We start from the raw sequence: 26,794 nt of genomic DNA, 5'->3' as shown, positions 1-26,794 counted from the left end.
TGAGGACAGCGCACCACACACAAAAGCATTAAACACATTTTTCAACCAGGCAGGTGCGCCACGAAAGTCAGAAATAGCGATAAAATAAATGCCTTACCTTTGAAGATCTTCATCTGTTGGCACTCCAAAAGGTCCCAGCTACATCACAAATGGTCCGTTTGTTCGATAAAGTCTGACTTTATATCCCCAAAAACCCAGTTTAGCTGGCGCGCTTCATTCAATTTATTTATTTCACCTTTATTTAACCAGGTAGGCAAATTGAGAACACGTTCTCATTTACAATTGCGACCTGGCCAAGATAAAGCAAAGCAGTTCGACACATACAACAACACATAGTTACACATGGAGTAAAACAAACATACAGTCAATAATACAGTGAAAAATAAGTCTATATACAATGTGAGCAAGTGAGGTGAGATAAGGGAGGTGAAGGCAAATAAAATATATATATAAATAAAAATATAAAAAAAGGCCATGGTGGCGAAGTAAATACAATATAGCAAGTAAAAAAAAACACTGGAATGGTTGGTTTGCAGTGGAAGAAGGTGCAAAGTAGAGATAGAAATAATGGGGTGCAAAGGAACAAAATAAATAAATACAGTAGGTAAAGAGGTAGTTGTTTGGGCTAAATTATAGATGGGCTATGTACAGGTGCAGTAATCTATGAGCTGCTCTGACAGCTGGTGCTTAAAGCTAGTGAGGGAGATAAGTGTTTCCAGTTTCAGAGATTTTTGTAGTTCGTTCCAGTCATTGGCAGCAGAGAACTGGAAGGAGAGGCGGCCAAAGGAAGAATTGGTTTTGGGGGTGACCAGAGAGATATACCTGCTGGAGCGCGTGCTACAGGTAGGTGCTGCTATGGTGATCAGCGAGCTGAGATAAGGGGGACTTTACCTAGCAGGGTTTTGTAGATGACCTGGAGCCAGTGGGTTTGGCGACGAGTATGAAGCGAGGGCCAGCCAACGAGAGTGTACAGGTCGCAGTGGTGGGTAGTATATGGGGCTTTGGTGACAAAACGGATGGCACTGTGATAGACTGCATCCAATTTATTGAGTAGGGTTTTGGAGGCTATTTTGTAAATTACATCACCAAAGTCGAGGATTGGTAGGATGGTCAGTTTTACAAGGGTATGTTTGGCAGCATGAGTGAAGGATGCTTTGTTGCGGAATAGGAAGCCAATTCGAGATTTAACTTTGGATTGGAGATGTTTGATGTGAGTCTGGAAGGAGAGTTTACAGTCTAACCAGACACCTAGGTATTTGTAGTTGTCCACATATTCTAAGTCAGAGCCGTCAAGAGTAGTGATGTTGGACAGGCGGGCAGGTGCAGGCAGCGATCGGTTGAAGAGCATGCATTTAGTTTTACTTGTATTTAAGAGCAATTGGAGGCCACGGAAGGAGAGTTGTATGGCATTGAAGCTCGCCTGGAGGGTTGTTAACACAGTGTCAAAAGAAGGGCCAGAAGTATACAGAATAGTGTCGTCTGCGTAGAGGTGGATCAGAGACTCACCAGCAGCAAGAGCGACATCATTGATGTATACAGAGAAGAGAGTCGGTCCAAGAATTGAACCCTGTGGCACCCCCATAGAGACTGCCAGAGGTCCGGACAACAGACCCTCCGATTTGACACACTGAACTCGATCAGAGAAGTAGTTGGTGAACCAGGCGAGGCAATCATTAGAGAAACCAAGGCTGTCGAGTCTGCCGATGAGGATGTGGTGATTGACAGAGTCAAAAGCCTTGGCCAGGTCAATGAATATGGCTGCACAGTACTGTTTCCTATCGATGGCGGTTAAGATATCGTTTATGACCTTGAGCGTGGCTGAGGTGCACCCATGACCAGCTCTGAAACCAGATTGCATAGCGGAGAAGGTATGGTGGGATTCGAAATGGTCGGTAATCTGTTTGTTGAATAAGAATAATATAATCCATAATAATAATCCATATAATCCATATAATATAATCCAATAATCCAACGGTTTCCCTCCTTCAAAATGCATACAAAATGAATCCCAAATGTTACTAATAAATTCCTCCAAACAAGTCAAACAACATTTATAATCAAACCTCAAGTACCCTTATACGTAAACAACGATAACATTTAAGACGGAGAATCGTTATTGTCTTTACCAGAGATAAACAACAAAGAACGCGCTGTCATCCACACGCATGAAAACACTACAGCCAAAATGGGAGCCACTACAAATTACAAATTCTAGCTCATTTTTCCAAAAACAAGCCTGAAACTATTTCTAAAGACTGTTGACATCAAGTGGAAGCCCTAGGAACTGCAATCTGGGAGGTTTTTGCCTCATATTAAACATGACAGCCAATGGAAACAGTAGTAGGCTGAATTATTAATTTTTTGGGGTGGTTTGTCCTTGGGTTTTCGCCTGCCATATCAGTTCTGTTATACTCACAGACATTATTTTAACAGTTGTACAAACTTTAGAGTGTTTTCCATCCAAATCTACCAATTATATGCATATCCTAGCTTCTGTGCCTGAGTAACACGCAGTTTACTTTGGGCACGCTTTTCATCCAGACGTCAAAATACTGCCCCCTAGCCCAAAGAGGTTTTAATGGATTTCGCCTTTGAGTTGTCTCGCTGAAATGTTCTTACTCTTTCAAATGACTGCTCGACTTGTTGACTGCTCGATTCACACAGCAGACATTGTGGGCTAGGTTAGGAATGCTGTGTTGCACGTGTAGCGCAAAATTTTAAGTGGCGTCGTTACGTCATCTACCTATGTTATATTTGACAGCTTTGACATCGGTTTTGCACATCGGCGTTAAACTAGACATCGGGCCAATGCCGATGATGGTATTTTCAGCTAATATCGTCCGATTCCGATATGCGTACCGGTAAATCGTGCATCTCTAGCTGTAATGGAATGTAGCTGCAATTTGTATTTACAGCTAAGTCCTCCCTGTTCCCTGATTAAGAGGTGATGACTACTCCACTACCATTGTCAACTTTCTCCTGAAATTAACTGAAGCCACGTCTAATGTTTCCCCTCCAAGCACTGTCAGTACCCCTATTAATTTTCTCTCATTACTGTATGTACAGTCGTGGCCAAAATTTTGAGAATGACACAAATATTAATTTTCACAAAGTCTGCTGCCTCAGTTTGTATGATGGCAATTTGCAAATATTCCAGAATGTTATGAAGAGTGATCAGATGAATTGCAATTAATTGCAAATCCCTCTTTTCCATGCAAATGACCTGAAACCCCCAAAAACATTTCCACAGCATTTCAGCCCTGCCACAAAAGGACCAGCTGACATCATGTCAGTTATTCTCTCGTTAACACAGGTGTGAGTGTTGACGAGGACAAGGCTGGAGATCACTCTGTCATGCTGATTGAGTTCGAATAACAGACTGGAAGCTTCAAAAGGAGGGTGGTGCTTGGAATCATTGTTCTTCCTCTGTCAACCATGGTTACCTGCAAGGAAACACATGCCGTCATCATTGCTTTGCACAAAAAGGGTTCCACAGCCAAGGATATTGCTGCCAGTAAGATTGTACCTAAATCAACCAGTTATCGGATCATCAAGAACTTCAAGGAGAGCGGTTCAATTGTTGTGAAGAAGGCTTCAGGGCGCCCAAGAAAGTCCAGCAAGCGCCAGGACCGTCTCCTAAAGTTGATTCAGCTGCGGGATCGGGGCACCACCAGTACAGAGCTTGCTCAGGAATGGCAGGCAGGTCTGCACGCACAGTGAAGGGGAAGACTTTTGGAGGATTGCCTGGTGTCAAGAAGGGCAGTAAAGAAGCCACTTCTCTCCAGGAAAAACATCAGGAACAGACTGATATTCTGCAAAAGGTACAGGGATTGGACTGCTGAGGACTGGGGTAAAGTCATTTTCTCTGATGAATCCCCTTTCCGATTGTTTGGTGCATCTGGAACAAAGCTTGTCCGGAGAAGACAAGGTGAGCGCAACCATCAGTCCTGTGTCATGCCAACAGTAAAGCATCCTGAGACCATTCATGTGTGGGGTTGCTTCTCAGCCAAGGGAGTGGGCTCTCACAATTTTGCCTAAGAACACAGCCATGAATAAAGAACGGTACCAACACATCCTCCGAGAGCAACTTCTCCCAACCATCCAGGAACAGTTTGGTGATGAACAATGCCTTTTCCAGCATGATGGAGCACCTTGCCATAAGGAAAAAGTGATAACTAACTGGCTCGGGGAACAAAACATTGATATTTTGGGTCCATGGCCAGGAAACTCCCCAGACCTTAATCCTATTGAGAACGTGTGGTCAATCCTCAAGAGGCGGGTGGACAAACAAAAACCCACAAATTCTAACAAACTCCAAGCATTGATTATGCAAGAATGGACTGCCATCAGCCAGGATGTGGCGCAGTTAATTGACAGCATGCCAGGGCGGATTGCAGAGGTCTTGAAAAAGAAGGGTCAACACTGCAAATATTGACTCATTGCATCAACTTCATGTAATTGTCATTAAAAGCCTTGTAATTGTAATTATACGTCAGTATTCCGTAGTAACATCTGACAAAAATATCTAAAGACACTGAAGCAGCAAACTCTGTGGAAATTAATATTTCTAAACTTTTGGCCACTAATGTAGAGTCAATCACATACACAATCACATTATTACACATCAATGATTTTACTCCTTACTTGGACTAACTCATTCTTAGCTCTTTTGTCTAACTGTGTAGGGTGTTGTGTTCTTGTTTTTTGTCTTCTCGGTCAAATCCTGTCCTGCACTGGTTAAGCCTCTGAACACCTCAACTCATGCCTCATACCATCACTGCTGTGATCCCTTTACAACACTGTAAGTAGCCCTCTCATTCCCATTCCCCAAAAATATTGTACTATAAATGTCTTTATTAAATGTTTTAGGTTAAAATAGTCTTTGACGATTTTTGAAACACACTTTGTCGTCTCCGTGCATTCCGCGCCTATACTGTGGGTCTCCCATCCTCCTCAATTATTCATGTCACCAGCATTCACTGGTGTGGGAAGCAGCCGCAAGAGGAGGAAAAACACTGAGTAAACTATCAAAACAGACTTTGCACTAGAATGGCTTCGTAGCAATAATAATAACATCCAAAGCTCCAAGCAAGTCACTTCTTCCCCCCGTTCTCTTTATGTTGCCTGAAGACCAACAACAGGCCCCGGCCCTGATCCAAACTACTCTCCATAAAAACGCTGTCTGTTGCTGACACCAACTTTATAACGGTTGTTGTCAAGTCATTTTCCAAACTAAGTTCTGCGGTGTATTCACTAGAATCCAAAACGGAAGCAAACAGGCCGAAACGGGAGGGACTAACCTGAACTACACCTTATTCAGCATGATTCAAACAAACACTGACTGCACTTGATTCAGCAGGAGTCAACTAAACCCTGACTGCACTTGATTAAATTGATTAAAACATACTATTTTGCAAAGGTCTTACAGTAGCCTCAACAGCACTCTAAGGTAGCACCATAGTGTAGCCGGAGGACAGCTAGCCCCATCCTCCTCTGGGTACAATGACTTCAATACCAAGCCAAGGAGGGAATAGGCTACATACCTGTTTCCTGAACCACAACACACACAGGCCTTCAGGTCCGAGGCAGGCTACTCTTTGAATAGAACTTTGCTAAAGTGCAAAAAGAGCAGTGGTGGTTAAGTAATGGTTGTCAATTCTTCATTTCAAGAGAGGGGTTCTGCTCGTACACTGCAAAATAAATGATATTCAGACTAAGTCATTCGACTGACCCAGACGGTCATTGTGGCAGTATGATGTCACACCAAACAACCTGATGTCAAGCAGGCCTACTAGCCAGCCAAGGCCCTATTTCCAGCTGCCAACAGAACAGAACAGAACAGACCAGTGCAGTGATGTGAGGACTAAACCCTTGCATTGTGAATGAGCTAGATAAAGTGGCCGGGCCGAGGGAACAGACAAGGCCTTGTTGACATGCACTCACAGAGAAGACAGAGAGAATAAATGCCACTCTCAAAGCCTAGAGGACTGAGGCAGTGACACAGAGAGAAAGATACAGCCTGGTTTTCAGAGGGGGCACTAGCACCAAATGCTAGGCTGGTTCTTTATATGGTAACATTCTATTAGGCCTAAGTAAGTGTCCTCATCGACATCTAACAAATCGCTCGCTCTGAACATGTTATAGAAGGAAAGTATTTGCCAATAACTGTGTAATAGCAAAAGGATGTAGTATCCAAACATGTTCCTAATCACAGGAAGCATGTGTGACACATGAAGCGAAGAGATTCATTTTCTGTAACAATCTGCAGAGGCTTCAGTACTAACAGCTCCTCATTAGGTCCGAGGCATGAGGTAGTCAGGTGAAGGTGATCCGTTTGGCTTTTCCTTTCTTTACTAAAATATGCCTCTTAAATGGGAAAGCACTCGACTCTAAAGTTAAGAAATAACTGAAACGTTATGTTGGCAACTGCACATTATGGCAAATACTAAATCGAGAAATAGAGACAAACAATGCGACCATGGACCAAGTACTGTAGCTGGCGATTCGACTGAAGTGAGTTTAGAGACACTACTAACAGAAATTTGCACTGGCAATGAGAAACTGTCTAAGCAGATTAAGAAAATATTCGATGATGTAAAGAAAATAAAGAAATCAAGGTGGGAATCGCTGATATGACTGAACTAGGCAAACACTTGGAGGAGGCCGAAAATGGCTTAACCCTGGAGAAAAACGCGCCAGACAATCTCCAGAAAACCGTGGCTGACGGCCCTGGCTGGTCATGGCTGGCTGACGGCCCTGGCTGGTCATGGCTGGCTGGCGGCTCTGGCTGGTCATGGCTGGCTGACGGCCCTGGTCATGTGCCCCCTCTATCATGTTGGCCAAGGTGGTAACACACATTTTTTTATTCATATATCCATTTCTCCTTTATCATGCCTTAATTGGGCAAAAGTAAATATAATAAGAATAAAGTGAGAGAGAGCCAGCAACGGAAATAAAAGTACAGTGTGTTTACAATTTCAGCGTCTTAGGCTGTAAAACATTTGATCTCTCCCAGTCTTTTTTTTACGTGGGACATTTAAATTCTCCCCGTTTACTCAGGCCTTTATAGCCTGTTGGCTGAGGAGCATTCAAAAATAATTGTCCAGATCATAGCAAGCTTCCCTTCTCAGTTCGTTTCTTAAACAAACAGATCATGGCTATAGCCTGCCAATTAATGAGTTGTTTTAGGCTGCATGTCCAATAGTCATTAAAGTGTTATTCATTTGGACAGATCACCTGAGTGGTGCTGTAATTGTCTTTTCAATAGGCGTGTGATTTGAACATTTTAGTCATTTGGCAGATGCTCTTATCCAAAGAAACTTACAGGAGTGATTAGGGTTAGGTGCCTTGCTCAAGGGCACAGACAGATTTTTCACCTAGTCGGCTCGGGGAAACTGTCGGTTAATGGCTCAATGCTCTTAATTGCAGGGCGACCTGCCGCCCCAGGAGAAGCCATTAACAGCACATACCTTCCTCTTTTGTTTATTTTGATGTGGTGGGGTTTACTGTAATAGTCCATCGTTCACCTAAATTCAGTAGCCTAAACAGTTCAATAGGCCCGTGCCCCATCTGTTGTACATCGTCGGTTGGAAGGCTGTCCTGTAGTCTACACAGTTCATTCAATGCCATTTCCACTGTTCTCCTTGTCCAGGTTATCCAGGAATCGGGTAGCTTCTTTTGCTGATTTCAGTGTGATGTCTCTTTCCTTCCATTTGACCCATAGTTGTGCGGGGTTCTCTCTGTTTCATGTGGAGGTTTCTGCTCATATCGGTGTTGATGTAGCTAGATCCGATGGCCCTCATACATCAAAGGTCCGACTTTTTTGGGGGGCTTTGATGGCCAGTCATAGAACTTTATCTTTGTCCCTGTAGCTAAGGAACTTTGCGATGATGCCCCTTGGTTTGCTGCTCGTGTCCCCTCACGGGCTGCCTGTTCGATGTGCTCGTTCGATTGTGGGAGCCCTTGTGAAGTTCTACCGTTTCCAGTAATTCTTCCATTCCAGTTGTTCCACAGCATTCGGGGAAACCTACGAAATGAAGATTTGATCGACGACTGAAGTCCTCCGTCCCGTTTAATCTTTACTAAGCCTGTAATTATGTATTTTTGTTCAGCCACGGTTTTCTGGAGATTGTCTTGCGCGTTTTTCTCCAGGGTTAAGCCAGCTCAGACACTGGCTGCGCTGGAAAGGAGGAAGGCTCTGACAGCGCTGGACAGGTGGGAGCAGCTGGAGAGAGAACCCGGAGAGACAGCCTGGTGCGGGGGGCTGCCACCGGAGGACTGGTACGTGGAGGTGGCACCGGGTATACTGGACCGTGAAGGAGGACACGCGCTCTTGAGCACCGAGGCTCCCCAACCCTACCAGGTTGAATGGTCCCCGTAGCCCTGCCAGTGCGGCGAGGTGGAATAGCCCGCACTGGGCTATGCTGGCGAACCGGGGACACCATCTGTAAGGCTGGTGCCATGTACGCCGGCCCGAGGAGACGCACTGGAGGCCAGATGCGTTGGGCCGGCTTCATGACACCCGGCTCGATGCCCAACCTAGCCCGGCCAGTGTGGCAAGGTGGAATAGCCCGCACTGGTCTAAGCACGCGTACTGGGGACACCGTGCGCTTTACCGCATAACACGGTGTCTGACCAGTACGACGCTCTCTCACTCCACGGTAAGCACGGGGAGTTGGCTCAGGTTTCCTACCCGGCTTTGCCACACTCCGCGTGTGCTCCCCCCCAAGAAATTTTTGGGGCTGACACTCGGGCTCCCAACCGTGTCGCCGCGCTGCCTCCTCATACCAGCGCCTCTCTGCCTTCGCTGCCTCCAACTCCGCCTTGGGACGGCGATATTCTCCTGGCTGGACCCAGGGTCCTTTGCCGTCCAGGATCTCTTCCCAAGTCCACGAGTCCTGTGTCCTCTGTTGCTGCTGTCGCTGCCCGTTTACACTCCGATTGGTCCTAGATTGGTGGGTGGTTCTGTAACGGTCGTCGTAATCCTCCTCCTCGGACGAGGAGGAGAGGCGAGAAGGATCAGACCAATATGCAGAGTGGTTTGTGTCCATGATTATTTATTAACAAAATAAACGGAACACTAACGAAACAAAATGACAAAAAGAGAAACTAACCGACAAACAGTCCCGTGTGGCACGAATACAGACACGAGATACAACCACCCACAAACACACACGTGAACCCCGGCTGCCTAAGTATGATTCTCAAATCAGGGACAACGATTTACAGCTGCCTCTGATTGAGAATCATACCCGGCCGAACACAAACAACCCGACATAGAAAAATAACACATGGACAACCCACCCCAACTCAAGCCCTGACCAACCAAATAAATACAAGAAAAAGGAAAAACAGGTCAGGAACGTGACAGACACCTGCTCGTCGAAAATCTCATTCCAAAATCATGGGCATTAATATGGACCTGGTCCCCTCTTTATTTTGTATTTTTTTATTTCACCTTTATTTAACCAGGTAGGCTAGTTGAGAACAAGTTCTCATTGACAACTGCGACCTGGCCAAGATAAAGCAAAGCAGTGTGACACAGACAACACCACAGAGTTACACATGGAATAAACAAGCCAATAACACAATAAACAAGTCAATGACACAGTAGAAAAAAAGAAATTCTATATACAGTGTGTGCAAAAGGCATGAGGAGGTAGGCAATAAATAGGCCATAGTAGCGAAGAATTACAATTTAGCAGATTAACACTGGAGTGATAAATGAGCAGATGATGATGTGCAAGTAGAGATACTGATGTGCAAAAGAGCAGAAAAGTAAATAAAAACAGTATGGGGATGAGATAGGTAGATTGGGTGGGCTATTTACAGATGGACTATGTACGGCTGTGTCATGCACAAAGTAGATGTCCCAACCGACTTGCCAAAACTATAGTTTGTTAACAAGAAATTTGTGGAGTGGTTGAAAAACAAGTTTTAATGACTCCAATGTAAATTTCCGACTTCAACTGTAGATACGCACGTAAGCTTTGACATTGGTGTTAAACTAGACATCGGGCCGTTGCCGATGTTGTCATTTTTAGCTAATGTCGGCCGATTCTGATATGCTTACCGATATATCGTGCATCCCTACTCCAAACACTCAGAAAAGGCTACTCTCCTTGATGTTATCCTTACAAATAATCCTGATAGGTATCAGTATGGTGTTTTCTATAATGACTTTAGTGATCACTGTTTTACAGCCTGTGTTCGTAACGGCTGCTCAGTGAAACAACCTGTCCTGACTTGTCATAGACGCTTGCAAAAAAACTTTTAATGAGCAAGCCCTTCATGATCTGGCCTCTGTAAATTGGTATAGAATCAGAATCTTGATCCCAATCTGTTAAAGACGCTTGGACCTTCTTTTTTGATATTTTCAGTGGCATCGTTAACAAATACGCGTCCATAAAGAAAATGAGAATTAAAAAACAGGTTCAGACCATGGTTCGACCGTGATCTAGCAAAGTTACTCCATCTGAAGAATTCCATTTGGCAAATCACTTGGCAAACGCACACTCAGGCTGACTGGCTCTCGTTCAGGCAAATTAGAAATAAGTGCACTCAGGCTATCCGGAAGACCAAAGTTAGTTACTTTAACTTTTTAAGGCTAGGGGGCAGTATTCGGAAGTTTGGATGACTGAGGTGTCCAAAGTAAACTGCCTGTTACTCAGGCCCAGAAGCTAGGATTAACATATGCATGGTAGAATTGGATAGAAAACACAAAAGTTTCTGAAACTGTTAAAATAATGTCTGTGAGAATAACAGAACTGATTTGGCAGGCGAAACACCAAGGACAATCCATCCAGGATTTTTTGTTGTTGTTGAGGTCATTGGACTTTTCAATGCTTTTCTATGGGAAAATCGAATAATTAGGACCCAGATTGCAGTTCCTATGTCTTCCACTAGATGTCAACAATCTTTAGAAATTGTTTCACGCTTGTTTTTTCAAAAATTAAGAAGTATTCGTATTCTTTTGAAGTATCCCTCAGAAGGACTCTAGTCTTTTGGCGTGCGTGAATGAGTATGCGCTCCTTGTTCTTTTTCTCCGGTATTGAACACAGTACCATCTTAAATTTTATTGATTATTTACATATTAAGGTACCTGAGGTCGGATTAGAAACGTTGTTTGAACTGTTTGGACCAAGTTTACAGGTAACGTTTTAGATTCCTTTGTAAGCATGTTGGAACAGGTGTATTTCTGAATCAAACGCGCCAAATAAACAGACATTTTTGGGATATAAAGACTTTATCGAACAAAACAACCATTCATTGTGTAACTGGAACCCTTTGGATTGCAAAAAAGATGAAGATCTTCGAAGGTAAGTAATTTATTTTATCGCTATTTCTGACTTTCGTTATGCCTCTGCTGGAAAATGTTTGTGGCGCACTCCGGTGAGGGCGCGCGCTTGGTTATTTATCTCCGGGAATGAACAGACTATTTCCATCTTAAATTTGATCATTTATTTACATATTAGGGTACCTGAGGATTGATTAGGAACGTTGTTTGACTTGTTTGGACGAAGTATATTGGTAACGTTTGGGATTAATTTTGTATGCATTTTGAACGAGGGGAACCGGTGGATTATTGAATGAAGCGAGCCAACTTAACTGACTTTTTGGGGATGTAAAGAAGGACTTTATCGAACAAAACAACCATTCATTGTGTAACTGGGACCGTTTGGATTGCAAAAAGATGAAGATCTTCATAGGTAAGTGATTTATTTTATCGCTATTTTTGAGTTTTGTGACACCTGTGCAGGTTATGAATTCAAGTTAATGCAGGAAGTGGGTGAGGCATTGTCCTCAGACGATCAAATGCTATGCTTTTACCGTAAAGCCGATTGTAAATCGGACAAAGTGGTTCGATTACCAAGATTCTAAGCTAAAGAATGGTGTATAACACATGAATGTTTATTATTACTACATTTGTTTTTTGAATTTCGAGCTCTGCAATAACCCCGGATGTTGTCGAGGTGGGCAATGATCCGAAAGAAGTTAAGGAGCAGCTCTTTCTCTGTGGGTTTAACCACAAGAAGTTCTGTAAAACATTTAAAGACCTGCCCATGTCCCTTAATGTTGATGTGGTCGTTTCTGACAATAAGCACGACTGAGCTCTTTAATCATCACTTCATTAAGTCAGGATTCCTATTTGACTCTGCCATGCATCCTTGCCCGTCCAACATTTCCTAATTTCCCACCCCTTCTAATGTGACTATTCCCAATGCTCCTCCCTCTTTTTCCCCTGCCCTGCTATAAAGTTTCTCTCTGCAGGCGGACACTGAGTCCGAGGTGCTAAAGGAGCTCTTTAAACTTGACCCCCAAAAAACATCTGGGTCAGATGGTTTAGACCCTTTCTTCTATTAGGTTGTTGCCCCTATCATCGCCAAGCCTGTCTCTCCTCTCTGGGGAGGTTCCCATTGTTTGGAAGGCAGCCACGGTGCATCCTTTATTTAAAAGGGAGAGATCAAGCTGATCCTAACTGTTATAGGCCAAATTATATGTTGCCCTCTTTATCAAAAGTGTTGGAAAAACTTGTCAATAATCAACTGACTGGCTTTCTTGATGTCCATAGTATTCTCTCTGGTATGCAATCTGGTTTCCACTCAGGTTATGGATGTGTCACTACAACCTTAAAGGTCCTCAATGGCCTCCTGAGTGGCACAGTGGTCTAAGGCACTGCACTGCATTGCAGTGCTAGTTGTGCCACTAGAGATCCTGGTTTGAGTCCTGGTTTGAGTCCTGGTTTGAGTCCAGGCACAATTGGCCCAGCATCGTTCGGGTTAGGGGATGGTTTGGCCGGCTGGAATGACCTTGTCCCATTGCGCTCTAGTGACTCATGTGGCTGGCCGGGCACCTCTGACACATTGGTTAAGCAGGCATTGTGGTAAGAAGCAGTGTGGTTTAGCTGGGTCGTGTTTCGGAGGATGCACTCCTCTTGACCTTTGCCTCTCCCGAGTTTGTACGGGAGTTGCAGCGATGGGACAAGACTAACTCCCAATTGGATACCATGAAATTGTGGAGAAAATAAAACACAATTAAAACACACAAAAAAATGCCCTTGATTCTAAGCAATGTTCTGCTGCGATTTTACAACAAATCTTTTTTTTTATTTTTTTTATTTTTTATTTTATCCCATTTTCTCCCCAATTTTCGTGGTATCCAATCGCTAGTAATTACTACCTTGTCTCATCGCTACAACTCCCGTACGGGCTCGGGAGAGACGAAGGTCGAAAGCCATGCGTCCTCCGAAGCACAACCCAACCAGCCGTACTGCTTCTTAACACAGCGCGCCTCCAACCCGGAAGCCAGCCGCACCAATGTGTCGGAGGAAACACCGTGTACCTGGCCCCCTTGGCTGGCGCGCACTGCGCCCGGCCCGCCACAGGAGTCGCTGGAGCGCGATGAGACAAGGATATCCCTACCGGCCAAACCCTCCCTACCCCGGACGACGCTATGCCAATTGTGCGTCGCCCCACGGACCTCCCGGTCGCGGCCGGCTGCGACAGAGCCTGGGCGCGAACCCAGAGACTCTGAGGGGTATTCTTCTTACCAAACTACATGACCTTTGTTTTGGAGGTGTTGAAGACAAGGTTAAGGGCAGAGAAAGCTTGTTGGGACACTAAGAAAGATTTGTTGGGGCCTCCCGGGTGGCGCAGTGGTCTAGGGCACTGCATCGCAGTGCTAACTGCGCCACCCGGGAGGCCCCAACAAATCTTTCTTAGTGTCCCAACAAGCTTTCTCTGCCCTTAACCTTGTCTTCAACACCTCCAAAACAAAGGTCATGTAGTTTGGTAAGAAGAATACCCCTCTCCCCACCGGTGTGATTACTACCTCTGAGGGTTTAGAGCTTGATGTAGTCACCTCATACAAATACTTGGGAGTATGGTTAGACGGTACACTGTCCTCTCAGCACATATCAAAGCTGCAGGCTAAGGTTAAATAGAATTGGTTTCCTCTGTCATAATCGCTCCTCTTTCACCACAGCTGCCAAACTAATCCTGATTCAGATGACCATCCTACCCATGCTAGATTACGGATACGTAATCTATAGATCGGCAGGTAAGTGTGCTCTCGAGCAGCTAGATGTTCTTTACCATTCGAACATCAGATTTTCCACCAATGCTCCTTATAGGACACATTACTGCACTCTATACTCCTCTGTAAACTGGTCATCTCTGTATACCCGTCGCAAGTTCCACTGGTTGATGCTTATTTATAAAAACCCTCTAAGGCCTAACTCCCCCTTATCTGAGATATCTACTGCAGCCCTCATCCTCCACATACAGCACCCGTTCTGCCAGTCACATTCTGATAAAGGTCCCCAAAGCACACACACATCCCTGGGTCGCTCGTCTTTTAAGTTCGCTGCAGCTAGCGACTGGAACGAGCTGCAACAAACACTCAAACTGGACAGTTTTATCTCAATCTGTTGTGGCTGCTTCGCATGATGTATTGTTGTCTCTGCCTTCTTGCCTGTTGTGCTGTTGTCTGTGCCCAATAATGTTTGTACCATGTTTTGTGCTGCTACCCTGTTGTGCTGCTGCCATGTGTTGCTACAGTACCATGTTGTTGTCATGTTGTGCTGCTACCATGCTGTGTTTTCATGTGTTGCTGCCATGCTATGTTGTGGTCTTAGGTCTCTATATAGTGTCGTGTTGTCTTTCTTGTCGTGATGTGTGTTTTGTCCAATATTTGTATTTTATTTTTAATCCCAGCCCCCCGTCCCCACAGGAGACCTTTTGCCTTCTGGTAGGCTGTCATTATAAATAAGAATTTGTACTTAACTGACTTGCTTAGTTAAATGAAAATAAATAAATAAAAAGATGTTAGAACATTGCTACGGGGAATTGCTTCCATTCAGCCACAAGAGCATTGTTGAGGTCGGGCAATGAGGCCTGGCCCCACCAAACTTTACAGTTGGCACTATGTTTTGGGGCAGGTAGCGTTCTCCTGGCATCCGCTAAGCGCAGATTCATCGGTCGGACTGCCAGATGGTGAAGTGTGATTCAGCACTCCACAGAACGCATTTCCACTGCTCCAGTCCAATGAGGGCGAGCCTTACACCACTCCAACAGACGAACAGTTATTGTGTTGACGTTGCTTCCAGAGGCAGTTTGAAACATGGTAGTGAGTGTTGCAACCGAGGACAGACAATTTTCACGCGCAACGCGCTTCAGCATTCCTGTTCTGTGAGGTTTGAGTTTATTTTTACAGGGACAGTGCACATTGATCAACGTTTCAGTAAAAACGTGGCCTACCACTTCGCGGCTGTGTTGTTGTTGCTCCTAGACATTTCCACTTTTCAATAACTGCATTTACAGTTGACTGGGGTAGCTCTAGCGGGGCGGAAATTTGACCAACTAACTTGTTGGAAACGTGGCATCCTATGACAGTGTCACGTTGAAAGTCACTGAGCTCTTCCGTAAGGCCATCCTACTGCCAATGTTTGTCTATGAAGATTGCATGGCTGTGTGCTCGATTTTATACACCTGTCAGCAACGGGTGTGGCTGAAATAGCCGAATCCACACATTTGAAAGGGTTGTACACACACCTTTTTATATATAGTGTAGGTTTATCCTGCAACTGTCTAGTCACGTCAAGCAGGGGTTATTAATATAGTTCAGGAAGTGCACAGAGTGTAGCCAAGGTGGTGACAGACACAAATCAAATGCCTCACTAGGCCTGTGCGCCAAAGAAACCATACAGCAAGGAAGCATGCATCACACACACTTCTTGGCCATCTCTCATGATACAGAGTAGTAGTCTATCATTCAACTTTCTCATGACAATATTCCTATTCATAAGCTTTCACAAGATTCTATGAGCAGATATATTTGGTCATAATTCATTGAGAACAACTTCCGGCCAACATAAGCATACTATTTCTAGCATGAATTTACCATCCGAGTCTTAAGAGTAATCTTTTCAATCTTTTTCTTTTCACACAGCTGAGGTGACACTGACAGCCACACCGTACACCACGTTTGCGTCGCAAATGGCACCCTATTCCCTACATAGAGCACTACCTTTGAGCAGAGCCCTATGGGCCCTGGTCAAAAGTAGTGCACAAAAGTGCATTCGGAAAGTATTCAGACCACTTCTCTTTTTCCACATTTGGTTACGTTAAAATCCTCAACAATCGACACACAATACCCCATAATGACAAAGCGAAAACAGGTTTAGAAATGTTTGCTAATTTATACAAAATTAAAAATAAAACGTATTTACATGAGTATTCAGACACTTTGCTATGAGACTCAAAATGATGCTAAGGTGCATCCTGTTTCCATTGATCATCCTTGAGATGTTTCTACAACCTGATTAGAATCCACCTGTGGTAAATTCAATTGATTGGACATGATTTGGAAAGGCACACACCTGTCTATATAAGGTCCCACAGTTGACAGTGCATGTCAGAGCAAAAACCAAGCCATGAGGTCGAAGGAATTGTCCGTAGAGCTCCGAGACAGAAGCTCGAAGAGCAGATCCGGTGAAGAGTAACAACAAATATCTGCAGCATTGAAGGTCCCCCACGAACACAGTGGCCTCCATCATTCTTAAATGGAAGAAGGTTGGAATCACCAAGACTCTTCCTAGAGCTGGCCGCCTGGCCAAACTGAGCAATCGGGGAGAAGGGCCTTGGTCAAGGAGGTGACCAAGAACCCAATGCTCACTCTGGCAGAGCTCCAGAGTTCCTCTATGGAGATGGGAGAACCTTTCAGAAGGACAAACATCTCTGCAGCACTCCACTAGTCAGGCATTTATGGTAGAGTGACAAGACGGAAGCCAATCCTCAGTAAAATGTACATGACAGCCCGCTTGGAGTTTGCCAAAAGGCACCAAAAGGACTCTCAGACCATGAGAAACAAGATTTTCTGGTCTGATGAAACCAAGATTGAACTCTTTGGCCTGAATGACAAGCGACCCGTCTGGAGGAAACCTGACACCATCCCTACGGTGAAGCATGGTGGTGGCAGCATCATGCTGTGGGGATGTTTTTCAGAGGTAGGGACTTGGAGACTAGTCAGGAACGAGTAACGGAGCAAAGTACAGAGAGGTCCTTGATGAAAACCTGCTCCAGAGTGCCCAGGGCCTCAGAGTGGGATGAAGGTTCACCTTCCAACAGGACAACAAACCTAAGCACAAAGCCAAGACAATGCAGGAGTGGCTTCAGGACCAGTCTCTGAATGTCCTTGAGTGGTCCAGCCAGAGCCCGGACTTGAACCCGATCAAACATCTCTGGAGAGACCTTACAATAGCGAGGCTCCCCATCCAACCTGACAAAACTTGAGAGGATCTGCAGAGAAGAATGGGAGAAACTCCCCAAATACAGGTGTGCCAAGCTTGTAGTGTCATACCCTAGAAGACTCAGCTGTAATCACTGCCAACTGTGCTTCAACAAAATACTGAGTTTAGGGTCTGAATACTTATGTAAATGTGATATTTCAGTTTATTTTTAATGAATTATGGGCTATTGTGTATATTGATGAGGATTTTTTTTAAATACCTTTTAGAATAAGACTGTAACGTAACAAAATGTGGAAAATGTCAAGGGGTCAGAACTTTCCAAATACACTGTATTTGGTGCCATTTGAGATGCAGCTTACACCACACAACCACAGCAGCTGAGGTGGCTCGATTGAACACAAATCATCTGGTGGTTTCCTGACACATCTGACTACACACTATTTCCCCATGGCTGTTGTGGTCCTTAGGGCCAGCAATGTATCATCGCTGGGGAGGAGGGAAGGGAGGGAGGATAGCTCATCAGTGCTCAGCAGAGTTGTAGTTGATTTATTTCCCTTCCTATGTTGTACTAAACAGCTGTTGTTGCAGCACTGGTCTACTACTGCTGGTGGATTCAGATCCACAGCCTTTATCCAAGGCTTCCTGACTTGACTAACTGCACTTCCATTCTCACTCTACCTCACCCTGCCTCCCATCTCACCTCTCCTTCCACCTATCCTCAAAAGCCCAACTTCATGTGATCGATGAGAAAAACAGAGGCCCAAATGGCACTCTATTCCCTATCCCCAATAGGCCTCCGGTCAAGAGTAGTGCACTATATAAGGAATAGGGTGCTATTTGGGATGCGGCGGTTCCTCTGAATCAATTAGTTAGATGGCAAAAGAGGCTAAATCCATATCTTAACTTAAAATACTTTATTATGTAGTTATTTGTTGAGTAAAGATGTGTAGCTACGCATCAAAGCTGTGTCATAATGCAAATCCAAAAAGAGAAAAGTAGCAGCAGTGCTCCCTTCCCTTAGCCCAGGACTTAGCAAGGCCAATCAAAGTACAGTTACGCACCATCTACACTACAGTGCTGAAGGTTTGTTTAATTGTGCATGAAGTCTCCAGTCTTCAGACCAGACCTTGCCTTGGAGAGACTTGGCTGTAGAAGCAGGCCGACAAACATTCAGTTCCCAGTCTGTGCCAAGACCCTGTGACTGAGTAGAACGTCAATGGCACTTCTCAAAAGACCATAAAAAGGAACTGCAGAAATGATTAAGTACAGCAGGCCTCGTTTGAAAATCACCCTTTTAGTCATCTCAAAACTATGCCTGCTGACTAGTATGCCTGCCTAAATAACACTTGCTATAGTGGGAAATGAGTCATCCCGGCATGCACAAGCCAAGGCTCAAATGCCAGGCTACTTACTCTTATTTATAGTGGGACGTGTCTTTCTTTATGGATGCATTCAAGCCATCATGGCTGATTTCTTCTACACAACCACCCAAGGAATATGGCCAAAATTGTGCTTAAAATTCAACATTTCTGTTTCTGACACACAAAGAAGATCATGGAATAAAGAGCTAAGAAGATAGAGCACTCAAAAAACAAGGTGATCAGTGAAGAGGTGACTCCAGGATGCTGGCCTTCTCGGCAAGGTTCCTCTGTCCAGTGTCTGTGTTCTTTTGCCCATCTTAATATTTTATTTTTATTGGCCAGTCTGAGATATGGCTTTTTCTTTGCAACTCTGCCTAGAAGGCCAGCATCCCGGAGTCTCCTCTTCACTGTTGACATTGAGACTGGTGTTTTGCGGGTACTATTTAATGAAACTGCCAGTTGAGGACTTGTGAGGCGTCTGTTTCTCAAACTAGACACTCTAATATACTTGTCCTCTTGCTCAGTTGTGCACCGGGGCCTCCAACTCCTCTTTCTATTCTGGTTAGAGACAGTTTACTCTGTTCTGTGAAGGAAGTAGTACAAAGCGTTGTACAAGACCTTCAGATTCTTGGCAATTTCCTGCATGGAATAGCCTTCATTTCTCAGAACAAGAATAGACTGACGAGTTTCAGAAGAAAGTTCTTTGTTTCTGGCCATTTTGAGCCTGTAATCAAACCCACAAATGCTGATGCTCCAGATATTCAACTCGTCTAAAGAAGGCCAGATGTATTGCTTCTTTAATCAGAACAACAGTTTTCAGCTGTGCTAACATAATTGCAAAAGGGGTTTCTAATGATCAATTAGCCTTTTAAAATGATAAACTTGGGTAAGCTAACACAACGTTCCATTGGAACACAGGAGTGATGGTTGCTGATAGTGGGCCTCTGTACACCTTTGTAGATATTCCATAAAATAAGAAAATCTGCAGCTTCCAGCTACAATAGTCATTTACAATTTTAACAATGTCTACACTGTATTTCTGATCAATTTGTTGTTATTTTAATAGACCCTTTTTTTGTTGCTTTTCTTTAAAAAACAAGGACATTCTAAGTGACACCAAAACTTTTGAACGGTAGAGTATATACTGTATAGAGGTCGACTGATTATGATTTTTCAACGCCGATACCGATACCGATTATTGGAGGACCAAAAACAGCCAATACCGATTAATCGGACAATTTTTATATATATTTGTAATAATGACAATTACAACAATACTGAATGAGCAATGAACACTTTTATGTTAACTTAAATATAATAAATCAATAAAAGCTATTTAGTCTCAAATAAATAATGAAACATGTTCAATTTGGTTTAAATAATGCAAAAATAAAGTGTTGGAGAAGAAAGTAAAAGTGCAATATGTGCCATGTAAAAAAGCTAACGTTTCAGTTCCTTGCTCAGAACATGAGAACATATGAAAGCTGGTGGTTCCTTTTAACATGAGTCTTCAATATTCCCAGTGCCACGACTTCCGCCGAAGTCGGCTCCTCTCCTTGTTCGGGCGGCGTTCGGCGGTCGACGTCATCGGCTTTCTAGCCATCGCCGCTCCATTTTTCATTTATCCATTTGTATTGTCTTGTTTTGCATACCTGGTTTACATTCCCCAATTACACTGCATGTATTTATTCCTCTGTTCCCCCTCATGTCTTTGTGTGATATTGTTTGTGTGTTTTTGTAACGTGCCAGGCTGGAGGTCGTTATTCCCGTGTTATTTCACGAAGCTTGTTTGAATTGTTACCCAGTCATGTTTTGTGACTGTTTTTGCGCGCTTTACACTTTACCTTGTTGGCTGGAGGTTTTTGACGCAGCTGCGTTCGTCTGTAATCTTTTTCCTGACTAAATAAAGTGTGCACCTGTTCACAATTCTCTGCTCTCCTGCACCTGACTTCACCACAAGTACTCACACGCCTGACACCCAGGTAAGAAGTTTTAGGTTGTATTGGAGGACCAAAAACAGCCAATACCGATTAATCGGACAATTTTTATTTCTCTCTATACCATTTGTATTTCATATACCTTTGACTATTGGATGTTCTAATAGGTACTTTAGTATTGACAGCCTAATCTCGGAAGTTGATAGGCTTGAAGTCAAAAACAGTGCAGAAGAGCTGCTGGCAAGCGCAGTAAAGTGCTGTTTGAATGAATGCTTACGAGCATACTGCTGCCTACCACCGCTCAGTCAGACTCCTCTATCAAATCATAGACTTAATTATAATATAATAACACACAGAAATATACGAGCCTTATGTCATTAATATGATAAAATCCGGAAACTATCATTTCGAAAACAAAATATTTATTCTTTCAGTGAAATACGGAACCGTTAGGTATTTTATCTAACGGTGGCATCCATAAGTCTAAATATTCTTGTTACATTGCACAATGTATGTCATAATTACGTAAATGTTATGTTATAATTACGTAAGATTCTGGCAAATTAGTTTGCAACGAGCCAGGTGGCCCAAACTGTTGCATATACCCTGACTCTGCGTGCAATGAAGTGACACAATTTCCCTAGTTTAATATTGCCTGCTAACCTGGATTTCTTTTAAATAAATATGCAGGTTTAAAAAAAAATACTACTGTGTATTGATTTTAAGAAAGGCGTTGATGTTTATGGTTAGGTACATTCATGCAACGATTGTGCTTTTTTTTGCAAATGCACTTTTGTTAAATCATCCCCCGTTTGGCGAAGTTGGTTGTCTTTGTTAGGAAGAAATAGTCTTCACATAGTTCGCAACGAGCCAGGCGGCCCAAACTGCTGCATATACCCTGACTCTGTTGCACAGAACGCAAGAGAAGTGACACAATTTCCCTAGTTAAAAGAAATTCATGTTAGCAGGCAATATTAACTAAATATGCAGGTTTAAAAATATACACTTGAGTATTGATTTTAAGAAAGGAGTTGATGTTTATGGTTAGGTACACATTGGTGCAATGACAGTGCTTTTTCGCGAATGCGCTTGTTAAATCACCTATTTGGCGAAGTAGGCTATGATTCAATGATAACTTAACAGGCACCGCATCGATTATATGCAATGCAGGACAAGCTTGATAAACTAGTAATATCATCACACCATGTGTAGTTAACTAGTGATTATGTTAAAATTGATTGTTTTTTATAAGATACGTTTAATGCTAGCTAGCACCTTACCTTGGCTCCTTGCTGCACTCGCATAACAGGTAGTCAGCCTGCCGCGCAGTCTCCTCGTGGAGTGCAATGTAATCGGTCCAGATCGGTGTCCAAAAATGACGATTACCGATTGTTATGAAAACTTGAAATCGGCCCTAATTAATCGGCCATTCCAATTAATCGGTCGACCTCTAATACTGTACCTTATACCATCTATTGCATCTTGCCTATGCAGCTCGGCCATCGCTCATCCATATATTTGTCTGTACATATTCTTATTCCATCCCTTTAGATTTGTGTGTATTAGGTAGTTGTTGTGGAATTGTTAGATTACTTGTTTGATATTACAGCACTATCAGAACTAGAAGCACAAGCATTTCGCTACACTCGCATTAACATCTGCTAACCATGTGTATGTGACCAATCAAATTTGATTTGATTTGATGGGAAAAAAATTGTCGTCCAGCTCTTCTTGGAAAGAGGAATCAGAAACAGCCATTGTAGCTAATTATTTAGCAATCTCAGCTGGACAGTGCATGGCAACATGGCTTCCATGAACCTGTAAACCAGTACCGCCCCTGTTTTGAAAAGCCTGCCTTCGAGGGTCTGAACAAGGAAGTAGGGCTCCCGTCAGGCTGTAATTTTTACAAAGCCAGGGAAAATTTGTCAACCTAAATATCCTGCAATGTCCTGGCAGATAGCAACATCGTAGAGACAAGTCCAATGGCTCTAATTGAACAATGACAACCATATCTACTTGCTGCTAGCGTGACTGCGCAAACCCAAAGAACACAATAATTGCTACAAAACATGACTCCATTTATTTTTTCGATCAGACAGCAGGCTCAAATAAAGCAATGATTGTCACGATCTATCACAAGGATGACGCTGGAGAGACGAAGCAGGTACGGGGAGTAACATTTAATAAATAACGGACATGGAACGAGACATAAACAGCGTTAGCAAACAGAAAACAATCAATGCAGCAGCAGGGAACAGAGCAAGGGAACAGACAAATATAGGGGAGGAAATTAACATGTAATAAGTGAGTCCAGGTGAGTCCATTAACGCTGATGCGAGTGACGAGGGAAGGCAGGTGTGGGTGATGGATGGCAGGAGCGTGTGATGCAGGGTAATCTGGCGCCCTCAAGCGCCAGGGGAAGGGAAGAGCGGGAGCAAACATGACAATGATATCATTGGTTGAGCTCTCCCAGTGCAACAAAATAAAATAAAATACAGCTATAGTGAATAATTATGTCTGAAATACCCTCTCATCACTCATAATTATGTAGGGAGACTGGAAAAACACCACAAATAATGTCAAGAGGTGAAGTTTCCCTTTAACTGCCAGCCTGGCCTGGCCAGTCTAGGGTAAGTCCTACAAGTAAACAACACTCTCCCCCCATACTCCTACACTGAGTATCACTTTGCTGGGAGGAGAGGCTAGGAGATGCCAGTCTAATTGTCCAAATGTATCCTCCAGACAACTGCCAATGACTCCTAGCTTCACCTCGCAGAGTGATGCAGAAATAGGCCTAACTTACAGTAAATGTCATACAGCCTAGTATTAGTGTGAGAAATGTATTGTGAAACATTCTTACGTTTGACAACTTCTGGTTGTTTAGCAATCTGATAATAAAGACTGAGTCTAATACTGAAATTGAATACAGCGTCCCTGGATTATCATACTTATACGAGCACCTTTGAGTTGCTAAGATGCTACAGTACTTGGATGAAATATTAATTTATTCCCTTTTTTTGGAAACCACAATTTCTGTGAGGACACTGACACGGATAACCTTTTTTTTTTTTGCTTCCTCACTTAGAAAGTGATCATCTCAGCTATGCTCTTTGTAAATAAGAGGAAATGCCATTATGGGTAATTTGCCCATTGGTCATGTCCTGTGTAATATGGTCACGTTTAGACTGCAGAAGACAACTACTTCATAATATCGGTATTAGGGAGGAAACCATTGGATTGCTATTGCATTCTGTACTAAACTGCCATTTAACAAATAAGGGCATAGACTGTGGGCCTAGCTTGCTTGCTGGCTGCCATGGAGTTCAGTCAGTCATCCACAGTATGAAGTTGTTGTGTGGAGCACAACTTCCACTCCCACTGGGGTTTTAACTGCTTTTGATTCGATTTACACTTGTCCAACTAAGTCACAGCTCAGACTGTCGTTAATTACATTCAAAACTGTTAAGAACATTTAGACTGTGTGAAAAAAAGTGGGCTATTTTTACAACAGTATGCCCAGTGTCTGATAGTAAAATGCAAACGTACAGTATACATAGGCTATATTCAAAGCCAAACGTGAAGAAGATTTAACTAACATATTTGTCTGTCATTAGCAGATCATATGGTGAAGAAATGCTTATTACTCTGTCATACACTGGGGTTGCCCTTAACAGTCAAATAGCCTACACTATAACGGCATCACTTCCATTCATTCTCATAAAAAACATCTACTGTCACAAAGTTGAGGAGGAAACAATGTGGATCCATGCAATTAAATGTTGGCATTTACAAAAGGCTTCAATACAAATACTGCTGAAGTTATCAATAATTGTTTAGAGAACACTTGAGTTGCTGACAATTAACAATTGTTTTTCAATTGTTTGTTACAAAGGATCTTTGATTGAAATACTGTGGCATAAGAATAGCGTATACATCAACAGGGGGACTTATACATGGCTCCGGGGGACATGCCCAGAGCATATTCTCAAGGGGAAAAGGGCGTCACTGCCCTACGGCCCAAGTGAAAGAGAACTTCAACAAAATGTAATATATACATTGTAGCTACAACTCTCGAGTTCTAAAAGCATTACGTTGCCAACCGATATAGCGATGAAATGAAACAAAATAACCACCGCCGTAACTTCTCACATAAAATGACAACTGACTGGAATCACGGCGGGCTGGCACAATGTAGCACTACACAGACAGCAAGCAACAGGTAACCAACCCTACACCAGCGTATTGTGTGGACTGTTCACTTACCCGAACCAGGTTGCTGACAGCCGCCTGCACGGCAGCTACGGGTGCGGTGAGATCCGGGATAGCTTTCCCGTCCACCTCACCTTCTTCGTGCATTATCACCAGATGGGATATCTGCTGAGCCACCGGCTCTAGGATACTTTCTATCGTTTTAGTGTGAAAAACCGGCATGATGAAAACTTAAGTCCGCTCTCCTATCCAAGAGAAAAAAATCAGACCCGTTCTGTGTTTCAAAACTACCCTCTCTTGTTTGCGCCTTTATGAAGTCTACGGTTGGTTACTCCAACACTTTCCTTCCCTAGAACAGTTTCACTCTCTAGGAACACGAACTACTCCCCTTGCAACCATCAACGTGAGAATCCCCAACCGCACCTCGCGAAAAGTAATTGCAACCTTTACCATAATGAACGTAATGTCCACCCTCCGACCAATAAGATAAATAGCATAATGTCACCGCCAACGCGATTGGCACAAGTAGATGCCAATCTTTCCCGATATGCTCCGCCTATTCCACACATTCGCGTTTGCTCGAGTTCTCCCAAAATTACGTAATACATTATCATGCCCTAAAAAGGGAAATGTGCGTCTTCTGTTGAGAGGAGCAAATTCCAACCAGTAAGGACATAGACAGTGTAAATTCTAGTGACAAATTGCTGGCAGAAGGGACTGAAATATAGTCTAGTTGCTTTGGGATGTAGGCTATACCTGCTCTGTGCAGTTTCTATATAAAGGTAGAATGAACAATTGTAAAATATAATATAACTTTAGCATAGAATAGAAAGTTAGAATATCCCAAATAAAAATGAGGTTGATCAGGTGAATAAAATTCCCTGATATTGATATTGATTCGATAAATATTCCATTAGCCTTCTGCATAGTTATCATAACACATTAGCTCAAAGTCTACAGTGATTAAGTAATTGAAATCATATTTAAGCATACCGGTAACCTACAACTAATTTGAATCCTAATGGGTAACATGTTTGTCTAACAGAACAGTCATAAGACCTAAACTGAATAGGCTAAATCCATCCCAAGGTTTGATTTTATGAGCCCAAATTCAAGTATAGGTCCTATCTACTGCCAGCAACCATTGACCATAGTGTATTCAGAACTTTTCTTCCTACATCCACACAATCACTGTTGATCCTATGAGTCTTTCAAGTTCTGTATCCTGTGAAATTGGGATCAGCCTCTAACAAGTTTATCACATTGTTTTCACTTTCAGACTTTAGCAGACAACACACTTGAACCACTAAGAGGAAAAAAGGTGGCAGGTAGCCTAGCGGTTATGACCGTTGGGCCAGTAACCGAAAGGTTGCCAGTTTGGATCCCCGAGCCAACTAGGTGAACAATCTGTTGGTTGGCCAAGGCACTTAATCCTAATTGCTCTGGATAAGAGCATCTGCTAAATTATGTAAATGTAGGAAAACAATTTCCCTACTGAAGTATACTGTCAACCATGTGCACTTTTGTATAAGCTTCGAACTCAGGTCAAAAGGATTTATTCTCGTTCTGGCAACTTGAGTGTAGCATAACACATTTTTCAAATTCCATCTCCCCTTTACAACTTTAAATAACAATATTGGAGGGTTGAAAATCAACTGCCAACCACACCAGCAAAGGAATTCACACAGATTCCCAAGAGGAGACTGCAAGGCAGCAGCCTACTTCCTAAAAAGGAAGAGTCTTAAAAATAAAGAATCAAGGAAGTTGCTCTGTTTGAGACATCATGTAAACATTCAAGGGATTGATGAACCTGCAGCTGCTGCTCTCATGCTCTGGTTCTGTTTCTATCTTGCAGTGTTTTGGTGCCTATCAGTGGTGGAAAAAGTACCCAATTGTCATACTTGAGTAAAAGTACAGATACCTTAATAGAAAATGACTCAAGTAAAAGTGAAAGTCACCCAGTAAAATATTACTTGAGTAAAAATCTACAAGTATTTGGTTTTAAATATACTTAAGTATCAAAAGTAAATGTAATTGCT

General features: G+C 43.1%; 1 protein-coding gene across 1 annotated transcript in view; it reads right to left on the bottom strand.

The window, feature by feature from the left end:
* LOC129861159 (vinculin) overlaps positions 1–25,193 on the bottom strand; it is a 71,620-nt gene extending 46,427 nt beyond the window's left edge. Inside the window, exon 1 of the mRNA XM_055932330.1 lies at positions 24,810–25,193. Within this exon, the coding sequence (XP_055788305.1) occupies positions 24,810–24,977 (168 nt within the window). The 5' untranslated portion in view covers positions 24,978–25,193. The remainder of the gene's footprint in view (positions 1–24,809) is intronic.
* Positions 25,194–26,794: the final 1,601 nt, after the last annotated feature.

The sequence above is a fragment of the Salvelinus fontinalis genome, chromosome 1, assembly GCF_029448725.1.
Source record: "Salvelinus fontinalis isolate EN_2023a chromosome 1, ASM2944872v1, whole genome shotgun sequence".
Classification (NCBI taxonomy): Eukaryota; Metazoa; Chordata; class Actinopteri; order Salmoniformes; family Salmonidae; genus Salvelinus; species Salvelinus fontinalis.
The sequence above is the reverse complement of the archived record's forward strand: the minus strand, read 5'-3'. Positions and strand labels throughout refer to the sequence as shown.